Source organism: Eumetopias jubatus, unplaced genomic scaffold (assembly GCF_037043125.1).
Source record: "Eumetopias jubatus isolate StellerSeaLion01/CBP00866 unplaced genomic scaffold, mEumJub1_p1.0 scaffold_16, whole genome shotgun sequence".
Lineage (NCBI taxonomy): Eukaryota > Metazoa > Chordata > Mammalia > Carnivora > Otariidae > Eumetopias > Eumetopias jubatus.
The window spans coordinates 28,017,507-28,031,806 of NW_028274822.1; the positions used below are offsets into that span (position 1 = coordinate 28,017,507).

The 14,300-nt window shown below is 42.7% G+C and overlaps 1 protein-coding gene across 4 annotated transcripts in view; it reads left to right on the top strand.

Moving 5' to 3' along the window:
• The window catches only part of EPG5 (ectopic P-granules 5 autophagy tethering factor), a 105,663-nt gene that overhangs the window by 82,746 nt on the left and 8,617 nt on the right, over positions 1 to 14,300 (top strand). For all 4 annotated transcript variants that reach the window (XM_028098124.2, XM_028098125.2, XM_028098127.2 and 1 more), the window contains 7 exons: positions 1,075 to 1,250; positions 4,086 to 4,271; positions 4,773 to 4,982; positions 5,707 to 5,851; positions 11,978 to 12,220; positions 13,489 to 13,705; positions 13,889 to 14,104. In XM_028098124.2, coding sequence (XP_027953925.1) covers positions 1,075 to 1,250; positions 4,086 to 4,271; positions 4,773 to 4,982; positions 5,707 to 5,851; positions 11,978 to 12,220; positions 13,489 to 13,705; positions 13,889 to 14,104 — 1,393 coding nt within the window. The remainder of the gene's footprint in view (positions 1 to 1,074; positions 1,251 to 4,085; positions 4,272 to 4,772; positions 4,983 to 5,706; positions 5,852 to 11,977; positions 12,221 to 13,488; positions 13,706 to 13,888; positions 14,105 to 14,300) is intronic.

The following is a 14,300-nucleotide window of genomic DNA, read 5'->3' on the forward strand; positions in this document are numbered from 1 at the left end:
TTTTATTCATATTAAAATAAATGCTAGCCTTATCTTGTCTTAAAAGGTTAAAAACATGTTGATGTTTCATGCTGTAGAATAAAGTAAGGACTGTGAATCAAGGGCATAGGTATGTTGGAAATGATAAATCGATTGGTACCATGGGTTGATGCTCATTGGTCATTTTTCAAAAGCCACCACTAAGAACCACCATCAGGTTTCTGGTCTTGTTGTGGGTGGCTGGCTCTCTCTTCTTTGACTACATTCATTCCTTTGCGTAGAACCAGAACATCTGAAAAGTTTTGTTTTAGACTAAATGCCCCTTATACTGGCATTCACTCTTGGCGGGCACTGAGGTAATTGATACTTGTGACTTTAATACTGAGTGATCCATGTCGTTTTAGAATAACTTAGCCGAGTGACAGTTAATCGTCTAGTTGTACTGCACCAAGGGTTATGTTTTAGTCATGTGCAACATTTCCTTTTGAGCGATATTGGATTCCTCCAAGGTGCCAAATGAATGAGTGCTCCATGCTGGTGACTCAGTATTTGCTGAGGGCAGCAGACTGGAGGGATGCCTAGAAGTGGGTGGGGTTGTGCAAGTGTATTTGAGTTAAAAAGCCATTTAGCTAGAAGTTTTAAAGAAAAACTGATCGCCCCTGCTATCTCCCACCTACCAGCTTCTCATTCTGGTTCCCCAAGTAAGTAATTATAGTACCGGTCTTTGCTATTAATTTGCCATCGGTTTTTTTTTTTTTCCTGGCACATGAAAATTTTTGAAATTTGGTAATTATTGAGAACCTTGGGTTTTAGACTTTTAGTTCAAATTTTTTTGTGTGTGTTTTTTGAAGATTTTATTTATTTATTTGACAGAAAGAGACACAGTGAGAAAGGGAACACAAGCGGGGGAGTGGGAGAGGGAGAAGCAGACTCCCCGCGGAGCAGGGAGCCCGATGCGGGGCTCGATCCCAGGACCCCGGGATCATGACCTGAGCCAAAGGCAGACGCTTAACAACTGAGCCACCCAGGCGCCCCGTGTTTGTTTTTAAAGATAACCCAGAAGGTCTTTAGCTGTGTTTTCTGCTTGAATTTTAGATAAGCTGTTGCCAAGTGATGAAGGAGCCCTTCGGTTACACCTGATGCATTATTGTGAAGTGTGTACAGCCCCCAGAATGCCAGAGTTCATTCTGTACGCCTTCCATAGTGCCTACCGGAGACTCCCGTGGAGGGACCTGCATCCTGACCAGATGCTCATGGAGGCCTTCTTCAAAGTGAGCCCTCGCGCTCCGTGTCGCAGCCTGGCTCCTCGGGCTCACTGCGGTTCTCAGGCACGGCTGCAGTGGGTGCTAGAGTGGACCGTGCTCGCATTCTGTGTTGCCCAAATGGTGCTGGTGGGAAGCAGCGTTCCGTGGAATTCATTTTACTGTGGGAGTAGGCAACTGGAAGACATTTGTAGGACCATTTTTAAACCCTGGGAAAGATGTTGACTATAGCATGGCTGTCACCCCTGGACTTTCGTAATATTGTTGTAGGAGTACATGGTTTAATGACTTTGTCATGCTCGGTCTTGGTGTCTCTGGGTTTGCATCTTTTTCTAGGACAGTATCATCAGGCTTCCATGTTGTTAAATGTTCTATTAAAGCAAAATGTAATTGGTACTCAAGCCATTAGTTTCTTTAAGCAGTTACATAAGGGAATAATGCTGTAGGAGACAGAAGTGCATCGTAACAACCAGTGACGCATCATAATCGTATAAAGACCCGAAATGACTTGGAAAAATTGCTAATATGTATGTGAGTCTTAGCAGTAGAAGCAATAGTTACAAAAATAGCCCCAGTAGTGTCATTTACATAGCGCCCGGCAATTTTGTTGTTTTGTTGTTCTTAGGTTTCCATTTTTAAAGATTATTTATTTATTTATTTATTTGACAGATTGAGAGAGAGACACAGCGAGAGAGGGAACATAAGCAGGGGAGTGGGAGAGGAAGAAGCAGGCTCCCCGCCGAGCAGGGAGCCCAATGTGGGGCTCGATCCCAGGATCCCGGGATCATGACCTGAGCCGAAGGCAGATGCTTAACGACTGAGCCACCCAGGCACCCCTTAGGTTTCCATTTTTAAAAGCCCCTTATCATCTTCGCTTAGCTTTTTATAGTCATTTCAGTTTATTTATTCAGAGTCACCAGTTCTTTTGTGTTTACTCCTCACTTGACGTCACGTTGATGACTGAGACACCATAAGTGCTTTAATTCCTGCGGGTCCATAGTGGTCTCTGACAGTCCGGGAAACGTACTGCGGTCTGTTAGCGCTGACAGTGGAGAGCACCCAGGGCTGTGCTTGTCAGCTGCTCCTCCACAGCCGAGCTCCAGGGAAGGCTGAGGACGGCTGTCTCCGAAATAAAAGCTTAGGAATGATTTTATAGCCAGTTTAGTATATGAGATAGGTCCCGAGTAGATATTTATCACCACTATGAACGTGGAAGAGAATGTTTGCTTAAAGAGCTGTAGGGTGGCTTGAAGCGGGTGGCCTCAGCTGTGTGACAGATGAAATGTGAGCCCAGTCCCGAAGGGTCACTGTAGACTTGGTGCCTCTAGGTATTTTAGTCTAGTGAGAGATGATGCTGACCTGGCCGGAAGCAGGAACCCTTTCAGTCCTGTGTGTCTTTCTGGAGTAAGAAAGGGATGTGTTTTGAGGGGTTTGGAGTGAGGATAGAGAACAGGTGATAAAGGAGGATGAGGAATCATTTTCTAAAAGGGAAAAGAAGAAGCAGTTAATAATGATATAATGATGGTAGTCACAGGAGGGCATGAATCATCACCAGATTCCATTGACTGATTTTATAAATGGCTTTTTTTTTTTAAGATTTTATTTATTTATTTGAGAGAGAGAGAGAGAGCACATGAGAGGGGGGAGGGTCAGAGGGAGAAGCAGACTCCCTGCCGAGCAGGGAGCCCGATGTGGGACTCGATCCCGGGACTCCAGGATCATGACCTGAGCCGAAGGCAGTCGCTTAACCAACTGAGCCACCCAGGCGCCCCTATAAATGGCTTTTTAATCTTCATTTTAAATGGAAAAATTTATAGCTAGCCATGTTTTATTTTAAACAGACTTGAAATGGGCTAATAAGAGTTAACTCTGACATTGATTATATACTGTAAAATACATTTACCACCCCCCCACCAATCCCTAATATATTTTAAATATCTTTTAAATAGGATTTAATTAAACATTATGCAGTCATCAAAAATCACAAAGTCTAATGATGTGGAGACATTTTTATAACATAACATTATACCAAAAAGGCAGTATAAAAATTATATACAATAATAGAATGGGTCTCAAAGTATGGTCCTTGGACCAGCAGCGTCTGCACCACCTGGGAGCTTGTTAGAAATCCAAATTCCTGCTCTCACCCTAGATGTAGGAAATATAAAATTCTGGGGGTAGGGTCCCACAGTCTCTGTTTTAGTGAGTCCTCCAGGTGGTTCTGATGCACAATCAGCTTTAGGAACTACTGACAAATAGAGCTCAACCTTTGTTCTATCTTAGCACATCTGAGGATTGTGACAGAGCATTGGTGACTGTGGCAGGGATTTACCACCCTGGTTAGAGCTAGGGAAGGTCATTCCTCTCCTGTTAAGAATTAGTGGAGGAGTGCCTGGGTGGCTCAGTTGGTTAAGCGACTGCCTTCGGCTCACGTCATGATCCTGGAGTCCCAGGATCGAGTCCCGCATCGGGCTCCCTGCTCAGCGAGGAGCCTGCTTCTCCCTCTAACCCTCCCCCCCTCATGTACTCTCTCTCTCTCTCTCTCTCTCTCTCTCTCTCTCATTCTCGCTCTCTCAAATAAATAAATCTTTAAAAAAAGAATTAGTGGAATAAATAATGAACTCTAAACAAGCTGAAAAATGTATGCATTCACTGAGGTTGGAAGAAAAAATATTACAAATGTTAAGTCTAAATCTTTGTGGGGAAGGATTCGGACATGGTTTTTATAATCTGGGGAAAAAGTTATTTTTTAAAATTCAATTTGGTAAGCATTGATTTATACACATTTTTAAGAACACAGACAGTTTAAAGGAAAACATTGATTTTGATTCATTTCCCTTTAAGGTGGAACGAGGAAGCCCTAAGAGCTGCTTCTTATTTTTGGGGTCTGTCCTGTGCGAAGTCAACTGGGTCAGTGTGCTCTCTGATGCCTGGAGCCCCACTCCCCACCCAGAGACCCGGAGCATGATTGTCTGCCTCCTTTTTATGATGATTTTATTGGCAAAGGAAGATCAGCTGGTAGACCAAGCAGTAAGTTTGGAGAGCCTGTGATGAAGACTTGGCAAGGCTTCCTAGGGCCCCACTCCATACGAGGTTGTAGCTTTTCACTTGTTTCCCTAACACCTCTGTCAGTGTGAGTATCTGCTTGGCATATGGGATGTGCCTTCAACTAGGTGCCCGGTTTTCTGGGATCATTCATAATCTAATTCTGGGTTATGAAGGGAAGCACACAGAGTTAGAGAATGCAAGTCAATTTTATTTTACATCTCATTAATTGCTAGTTCTGCCACCAGATCCGAGAGTTCCTTTGAAAATTGGGTTCTGAATACTTACAGATTTTAAAGTTAATGTGTTTTTGCCAAGGCCTTGGTTATTACTTTCACTAGTACTTCTAGCTTCAGGAGATACTTACTTGACATCTTAACTGTTCAGTGCTTATCATAGGCCATCCTAGTGATCACTCCATAGACCAGAGATACATATTTCTGGGAAACAGAACTCTGAAACTAAAGGAATATGTGTTTTATTTAGGATTCACCTCTCCTGAACCTCCTTGGACAAACAAGCTCGCTCTCGTGGCATCTCGTGGATACCGTGTCCTACCAGAGCGTGCTCAGTTATTTCAGCAGCCATTACCAGCCAGCCATCATCCTGGCAAAGGAATCTTCTGCAGAATTAATCATGAAGCTCCTAAGAGTATCTGCGGGCCTTTCCATTCCTACTGACAGCCAGAAACATCTTGTAAGTTGAGTGGGTGCTTTAAAAGGCAGAGTGTTCTTCAGGATTGTGCTAGTGGGGGTGCTGCTGAGGATGGTCTCAAACCCTGTGATGGCTCAGGTGAAAGAGTTAGAGGATTGTGTACCATCGTGTACTCCTATTTTGGCCTCTCAGATCTTTTAGTTTTAATTATCTCTTTTGCTGAACCTTCACTTACTAGCAGTACCACACGCTAACAAGAGGGTGAAAGGATTGAGGGCGGCAGCCTTTGGTTTAAGAGATCTGGATGTCACTGGCAGCAGAATGGCAGCGAAAGTATGAGCATGAATTTGAGGTCTGACAAACTCTGGTCCCCAGCTCATGGCCATTCTGACGTTGGTTTTCTCGTCTGAGTTGGAAATAATACTTTGCCTCAAAGTGTTGTGAGAATTAAATTAGGTAGTGAACATAAAAGTTTTTGGAAAAGTTTCTGGCAAGTAATCAATGTGTAGTTAATGTTGCTATTGATGTAGTGAAAAAGGAAGAGTGTTCTGGAATTGGGGAGAACATGGGTTCTGGTGTAAGTGTTACCACAGATTTGCATATCCCTAGACACAGGGCCCTTAGACACACCTGTCTTCATGTGGCCTCCTGCTCTGTCCTCGCCTCTCCCTCCCGAAGCATTCAGAGCAGTGACATGCCCCCAGGGAATACTCAGTTTACACTGCTCGCATGGATTCAAATGAATGCTCCTTTTATTGTTTGTCAGGATGCAGTTCCAAAGTGCCGAGCCTTCACTCATCAGATGGTTCAGTTCCTCAGTTCCCTGGAACAAAATGGAAAAATCACCTTAGCAGTCCTAGAAAAGGAGATGTCTAAGCTCTTGGATGATATCATCGTCTTTAACCCACCTGGTGAGTGGCCCACGGGCAGTCATGTCTCCATTCAGTGGGTGAATTCCTGTTCTTGTGAGATCAGGGGCCTGGGCAGGACACTTTCAGGCTTGTTCCCAGGGAAGTGGTGCTCGGAGAAAGGATGGGCTCCCAGGGACACTGTCAGGTCAGCACCAGGGGAGGGACAAATGCTAAGAACTTGAGGAAGGGTTGACACTGTCAGATGCTAGTGTGAGATGGAAAATCCTAGAAGTCAGAAGCTAAGTGAAAGGAGGAACCCGTAAACGTAGATGGAGTGCTGAAGCTGGCTTCCCCTTTGAAGGCTTTTACGGGACCGTCTTAGACTGGGATGGGGTAGGGGAGCACTAAAGCCCAGGGCCTGCTGGAGATGGGGGCCTGAAAGGAGCTCGTATGCATCACCCACAGGATGGCATCCTCAGTGTAAGGATGAACCAGAGATAAACCTGCCCCTGGGAGAGGAGAGCAAAGACAATAATCCGTTTGACCTGGGTGTTGGGTCAGATATCTGTGTGGTGGGGAAAGAGAGCTGTCTCTTTTGAAAATTAGTAGGCATAAGCTGACCCTCATGTGGGTCTGAGGCACAAATTCCTACTATCTAGACTGTCCAGAGAAAAATCCCTCAGCCTGGGAACTGAGTACAAGTTGTTCTGGGTTGGCAATGCCATTAGATGCCTGGGGGAAAGCACCCACAGAGCCGCATTGGAGAAATCCATCTTCCAGCTCTGGCCTCAGAGTTCCAAGGAATATGAACTCATAGTAAAAAAAGAAAAAGTCATAAAACACACAAGGAAACAAGGCACCACAAGCAAGTCAGCAGAGAACGACTTAAGATATTGAAATAATTAGCACAGTAAACAAAAAGTATTTTTATCTATTTGATAAAATAAGAGAGATTTGAAAGTGTCCATAGGAGCAAGAAATTATAGAAATATACAGCTTTGAGAGAGAATCCGATATTCTAGAAATGTAAAATATAACACTAATAAAAACTTAATGGGTAAGGAGCCCCATATCGGGCTCCCTGCTCTGGGGGAAGCCTGCTTCTCCCTCTCCCACTCCCCCTGCTTGTGTTCCCTCTCTTGCTGTGTCTCTCTGTGAAATAAATAAAATCTTAAAAAAAAAAAAAAAACTGAATGGGTAAGTTTAACAGCAGGTTCAACTCATTTGAAGAGAAAATTAGTAAACTGGAGAATACATATGAACACAGTGTCCGGAATGTAGAACAGACAGAGAAAGAACATGGAAGCAAGGTTAGAGGGCCTGGGGGACAGGTCGGGAAGATGGAACATACATGCAGTCATCCAGTCAGAATTCCCGAGAGGACAGACAGACCTGGGGGAGGCAGGAATAGCTGGAGAGACAGCAGGGCTGAGAATTTTCCAGGGCTGATGAGCATAACACTCCTTAGATTCAGTGAACGCAGCAAATCCTAAGCAGGACAGAGAAATGCCCATCTCTACACACTGTCACACTGTGGTGACGCTGCACGAGCACCAGGGACAAAGGAAAGAACTTCCACATCCAGGAAGGAGGGACGGACGGATGGACACCTACAAAGGAACAACATTTACACTGACTGCTGACTTCTCAGTAGCAACAAAGGAAGTTAAGACAGTGGAACAGCTTCAGTGTGCTGTGCGGAAGTCACTTGTGACCTGGAGATGTAAACTAAGAGAAACCATCTTGCAAGGATGAGGGTGATATAAAGATACTTTCATTGAAAACTGAGATTGTTTGTCCCCATGATATCACTGAAGGAAATCCTAAAGCGTGTTCTTTAGGTAGAAGTAGAGTGATCACAAGTAAAAAGGCTTGGATTGTAAGCAGGAAAAGTAAGCAGAGAAAGTAGTAAAATGTTAGGCACATATGGAAAACTATGTAACCATGCATTTAGGGGTTTAAAAAGCAAAAGCAAAAATTAAACTATATGACCACAAGTACATATAAGTTAGGAAGGAGGTTGAGTTAAAAGCATCTAAAGTTTTAGTATGGTTTGAGAGGGTCAATAAATTGATTAAATTTACATCTTGGTAAAATGTGAATGTTGAAATTGCTAAGAAATTCACTAAAAGAATAGAAATAAAATGTATAATTTCCAAGTTAGTGGAGGGAGATAAAAAGGAATGGCCAAAGTGCATTCAGTCCAAAGAAGGCAAGAAAAGAAGCTTGAAGAAGGTGAGAAAAATAATCAAAATAAGATGGTAAAATTTAAATACATCAGTAAATGTAAATGGACAGATACTCAAAAGACAAAGGTTTGTCAGACTGAATTAATAATGAACAACATCCAGCCTTAAGCTGTTTCTAAAAAGTACATATAGAGCATAGGATATAGAAAGCTTTCTATAAGGCAATTATATCAGGCAATTATTAAAATAGAAAGCTGGCATAGTAGATTAATATTGTACAGATAGGACTGTGAAGCAGAAAGCATTACAGAGGCAGATGATCTCTAGGGTGTTTCCCTGCTTTGAAGTTGCATGACAAAAATAAATAAGAGCATTAGTAGAGATAAAGAGTCATTGGAAATTGATAAAAGGTTTAATCCACCAGGAGGATATATTAATGATAAACGTATTTGTACCTAATAATACAGTAGCAACTGCAAATACCTGAAGTGAAAACTGACAAAATTAGGAAGAGAAAAGTCAAATTCATTCACAGTAAGAGATTTTGCCACACATCTCACCGTAATTGATGAAGTCGAAGGAGAATCAGTAAGGCTTTAGGAAGTCTGAAGAGCCCCGCTGGGTATAGTGCGCATGTGGATAAGATGTGCCCTGTACGTGCAGAACTCACAGGGGATGAGTCTCCTACACAGTGGCTAAGGAACCTCACCCTTGTTTAGCTTAAAGCCAGTCTCCAGCAATTCCAAAGGACTGGTGTGCAACGGACCACACACGTTGTAACCACGGTGCAGTCAACTTAGGAATCAGTAACAAAATATAACTATACCCTGGAAATTAAGAAGCAAACTTTTAACTAACTGGTTAATGACCAAAGAAGCAGTCATAATAGAAATTTAGAAGATTTGGAGCTGGATAAAAGAACAGAATGCATCCAAACTTGTGGAGTGCAGCTAAAGTGGGACTTAGTTTCTTGGCCTTCAGTGCTTATATTAAAATTTTAAAAAGATGAAGGCTAATCAGATAATCCAGCTTAAGAGATTATAAAAAGAATAGCAAAATATGATCAAAGACTGGAAGGAAAGAGATAATAATCCGGAGAAGGTAAGTAGGAAGAGAGTGAGTGTGAAGAACAATGAAAGTGGCAGATAAATGTGTAGGTGAATCTACATGAAACGTGACTGTCTAAAACAATAATAATAATAATGCCTCCCGGGGATAAGGCACCAGCAGGGAGAGCTGGTAGGAGTTAGAATGTTACAGGGCCCTGGCACTGCCTTGGAGCCAGTTAACATCAGACTTTTGAAAAGTCAAGAGTGCACGTGTAATTGGTAAGGCAACCACTGTAAGAATGTTGGAATGGTGTTTAGCTTCCAGACCAAAAGAGAGAAAATAGAAAAAGAAATAAGTAAAAGAGAGAAAAAGGGATGTAGAATTTGGGGAATAAATGGAAAGTACATTGTAAGATCGTAGATTTAGACCCAGTTACATCAGTAATTAACATTAAATATGAGTGACTAAAATTATCACACTGGATAAAGGAAGGGAGAAAAAGACAACCCAGTAGAAAAATGAACAAGACCCTTGAACTGACATTCTACAAAAGAGAGTATCTAAATGACCAGAAAGGTGCTAGCCATGTTAATCAGGGAAATGCAAATTAAAACCTTAGGGACAGATGATGACATATCCACCATAATGAGTACAGTTAAGAAGGTTTCGATACAAAGTTGGCAAGTATGTGGATCAATGTAACTCATATACTGCTGATCACAGAGGAAATTGGTACAACCAGTTTTAAAAGTTTGGCGTCCGTCATCTACTAGTTTGCATATCCTACGACTCAGAATTCCGCTCCTTGGAATATTCCAAAAGAAATGCACCTGTGCCCTGGGAAATGTGAACAGTGTCCATAGCTATGCATCTGAGGGGATCCAAAACCGGAAACAACCCGTGTGTTCAGTAGAAAGGATGAATTGTAGTATATTCATATAATAGAATGCAACAGTGAAAATCTGCCACGACATGGATGAATCTCACAAACGTTTTAATGCTTACTTAAATATTGTTTGAAAATAGGCAGCTGTTGTATTTAGGGAAGCATAGCAATTGAAAGCTGGTGTCACTGTGTGAGTTGGTTAGAATTGGTGAACAAAAAATCAGTTGAAATTTCTTGTACATACCTGCAATACAGATTTACCGCACAGGGTATATAATATGGTAGGTAAAAAGCAGATTCTGGGACCAGACTGCCTGGGTGTTCCACCTGCTGTGTGATCTTGTACAAGTTGTATAACTTCATCTGCAAAATGGGGATAATAGTCATACCTGTTTCATATGGGTATTGTAAGCATGAAATGAGATAGTGCACCTGACCTTTTAGCATCAGCCCCTCTAGCCAGTTACACCCAGTCAATGTTAAAAGAAAAAAAGAAGAATCAGCAGGAGATACCGGAGAAAGGGTTTTAGAGTTGATCAAATGTGTTTAGGCCATGAATGTCAGGTAATAGCTGGCCAAGCACAGGAGGGGAGGGTGTTCTAGAAAGATCTTCCTCAGAAGAGTGACGGGATCAGATCTAGTTTTTAAGAAAACATTTGTTGGCTGTGTTGATGATGCATAGGGCGAGGAGAGTAGAAGGTGGGATCTATTAAGAGGCTTTCTGTATGTTTTTTGTTCCTATGAGTCATCATTAAAAGGCACACTAAAATTACAGTTGCTTTTGAGCTGAAATTCAGAGATAAGGCCTTAGAGAAGAATGCCCATACCCATAGGATACATGACGAAATATGTACTCACACATAGATATTGTTGAACTTACATCTAGAACTTTGGTTTCTGAAGTCCTTGCTTTGATCATAATAAGTAGGTCTTATAGTAACATTGTTAGAGTTTATTTAACACTTGCAGGTGGGCGAGTTTGATTTGATAGGTGTGGCAAGTAAGACCCAGACTCCCCTGCTCTCGCTGACGTGAATACGGAAGGCTTGTGGTGACAAAGCGCCACTTCTATTCCATTAAAAAATTTTACCTAGCTTAAGGAGAGCTAGAAGTAGTTGGCAAAAACTATAGCCTGTTGAATAGTTTTCTCCACAAACTCCTGGTGAAAAAGGTTTTCTGTTTCGGGATGTGAGGAAGGAATCTACCTCCGTAACCTGCTCATTTGCAGGTGTCTTGTACAGTTTGCTTTTTCTTATACCCTGTGCTCTTTTCACCTCTCAGTTTTTTTGAAAGACCCATTTCAATTATCAGTCTGTCCACTTTTCTTTTTCCATTTAAAAAACAAGGAGGGCACCTGGGTGGCTCAGTTGCTTAAGCGACTGCCTTCGGCTCAGGTCATGATCCTGGAGTCCCGGGATCGAGTCCCACATCGGGCTTCCTGCTCGGCAGGGAGTCTGCTTCGCCCTCTGACCCTCTTCCCTCTCGTGCTTTCTAACTCTCATTCTCTCTCTCTCAAATAAATAAATAAAATCTTTAAAAAAAAAAAAAAACCAAGGAAATAAGAGCTTAAGTTAGGAGCTCTTTTAAGAAGGTTTAAAAGGTGTTTCTTTTCCTTTTATATTTTATTTTAAGTAATAACCTCTATTCCTTGTAAATCACTCCAGAATATTGATAGCTTTGGTGGTGGTGAGAGTGGAGATATTTTTCTAGTCCATTTACCAGGTGACTTCTGAGATCTGCATATTTGGTTTTCCAAATGAGCAAAGTTTGGAAGCTAAAGTCTGAGTAAGCATGTTCTGATAAATAATTTAGTTTTTCACGCTAATTTGATATGTCTCTTTATTAAAGTATTGCTCGGCCACCTGCTGTAACCAGGGGTCTCTCAGTGGTTCCTACAGTGCCCTTACAAAGTACTGCTGTGCTGCATCCTATCCTTACCAGCTGAGCACCATCCAGAGTATTTGTAAATTGTAAAATGTGCCCAGAGTGCAGCCGAAGTTGCTCACATTCACGTCCCCATTCCGGCAGCCTCTCACGGAGTGTGTCTGTGTTCCCCCGCAGACATGGACAGCCAAACCCGCCACATGGCCCTCAGCAGCCTCTTTATGGAAGTCCTAATGATGATGAACAATGCGACTATTCCAACGGCAGAGTTCCTCCGGGGCAGTGTCCGGACCTGGATTGGACAGAAAGTGCACGGGCTGGTGGTCCTGCCCCTCTTAACAGCAGCCTGTCAGAGCCTGGCTTCTGTCCGCCACATGGCCGAGACCACGGAAGCCTGCATCACTGCTTACTTCAAAGAAGGTGCGAAGCTCTCTTTAGGTTGGTCCTTTCCAGGGGAGAGCGAAGCTTTGTCAGAAGGAGGTATCTTTCCAGACCCTCCCCAACGGGTGATTGCGCCACGCAGATTTCCTTGTTAATGTAGCTGATACTTCAGTATGTATTTTGTTTAGTTTGCAAAGATCTGCAGTTAGCGTGAGAACCTATGGTTCACGTCTGTCAGCACAACCATGTTTCCGTGGAGGGAACCTCTAATTCACTTTACAGTGGTTTTGGATGTTAGACCAGGCCCTTTTATGGGAGGCACATCGTGTAAGTCACAGGCCTAGCTATGCTCTTCAAAACAAATGCTGTAAACCAGAATCTTTATAATAAGACCCACTGTGTTATTTTTCTCTATTTTTGTCACTTGTTAAAATGAGTTTTCATGTAAGTTTTTTTATTGCTTTTTGTCACATCTTTTGAACTATTACAAAGAGGTCAATCACCACCCCACCCCTACCTTTTATAAATCTTTCTTAGTCCCTAACCTCCCTCTAAACTCTGATTCTGGAAACAACATGGTCTGGTTAAGAAGAATGGCTTGGATTAGCACTACTCAGCTCTGATACCCAGATATACATTGTGCACACACACAGTAGGAGAGAAAGAAGGGTATTAGAGCAAGAATGCTGGAAGGTGCCCATAACATGCCCCTGCCCTTTCTTGCACACCATGACCTGTACCCATGTCCCCCCCATGGAAGGTGCTGTGCAGGTCACCATCTCCCCACCGTCATTCCCCCCAAAGACTTGAGAACCATAAGGATAACACTCCTGCTTCAAATTCATTCATGCTACTAAAATCAAAAACAATTTTTTTTCCAATTGATTCCCATCGAGGGATGAATCCAACTAAGCTTTGAAAAGGGGAAATACTTCAGTTGGATAGAATAATAATTTTCCTCGGAAAAGCGTACATTTTCATAACATACTTAAAAGGTATTAGATGAAATTAAGACCCTTGGATGACTGGACAGGCATGTCTGCCTGCGATTTTAACGACCATAAAATGATGAGAAGGGTGACTCTGAGAACATAGTGCTCAGTTCTGACTTTTGCCCCTCCACAGTGGCTAGCGGGGGCATAGGCACTTAGCGTGCGGGCTTTCCAGTCTGAACCACTTCCCTTGGGTGGCCTCCGGGGCTCCCATGGGCATGACATGAAGCCTAAAGTGAAAAGATTCATGACAGCAGTTAAATAATTTGATTCCTGTTTTTATCTTGCTGTCTTTTCTTGGTGTTCTTTTCTTAGGTTCCCTTAATCAGAATTTAGGATGGGGCCCCATTCTGGTGTCCCTTCAAGTTCCTGAGCTCACCATAGAAGAATTTCTGCAGGAGTGCCTGTCCCTCGGCAGTTACCTGACTCTTTATGTCTACTTGCTTCAGTGTTTAAATAGCGAACAGACTCTAAGGAATGAAATGAAAGTGCTGCTCATATTAAGCAAGTGGTTGGAACAGGTGTATCCAAGGTTAGTTGGCCCTGTGGGTGCCATATCACACTCACTATATTAATATTATCTGTTAGCCTAAGCTTTTAAAGTACTGAATGTCCCCTATACTTAAAATTCAAATGTGGACTTTCAGTTAAATGGGAGTGGAAAGAATCCACTTCTAATTTTATTTTCCTCCTGGGCCTTCCCCCCCACCCCCAGCTCCGCGCAGGAAGAGGCCAAGCTGTTTTTGTGGTGGCATCAAGTCCTGCAGCTGTCCCTGATTCAAGCGGAGCAGAGTGACTCGGTCTTGATAGAATCTGTCGTTCGAATTCTGCTCATGCTTCAGAGCCGGCTGAGCCTGCTGGCGGAGGAGAGGCTCAGCTCTGGGATTCTGGGGGCTATTGGGCTGGGCCGGAAGTCACCCCTGTCTAACAGGTAAGGAAGCACCTTCTAAGTGGACCTCATCATCTGCTCCTGCTTAGGGATTGTAATACTTTAGTAGGTTTTTTGACTTAAGGGCTAGGCTAGGGTTCCCCCATAGATTAAGGGGGGAAAAAATCACCTGATTACATCTTTATATTTTACAAAAACATTTTTATTTTTTCTCATTTTGAAACAACTTTGTTTTCAC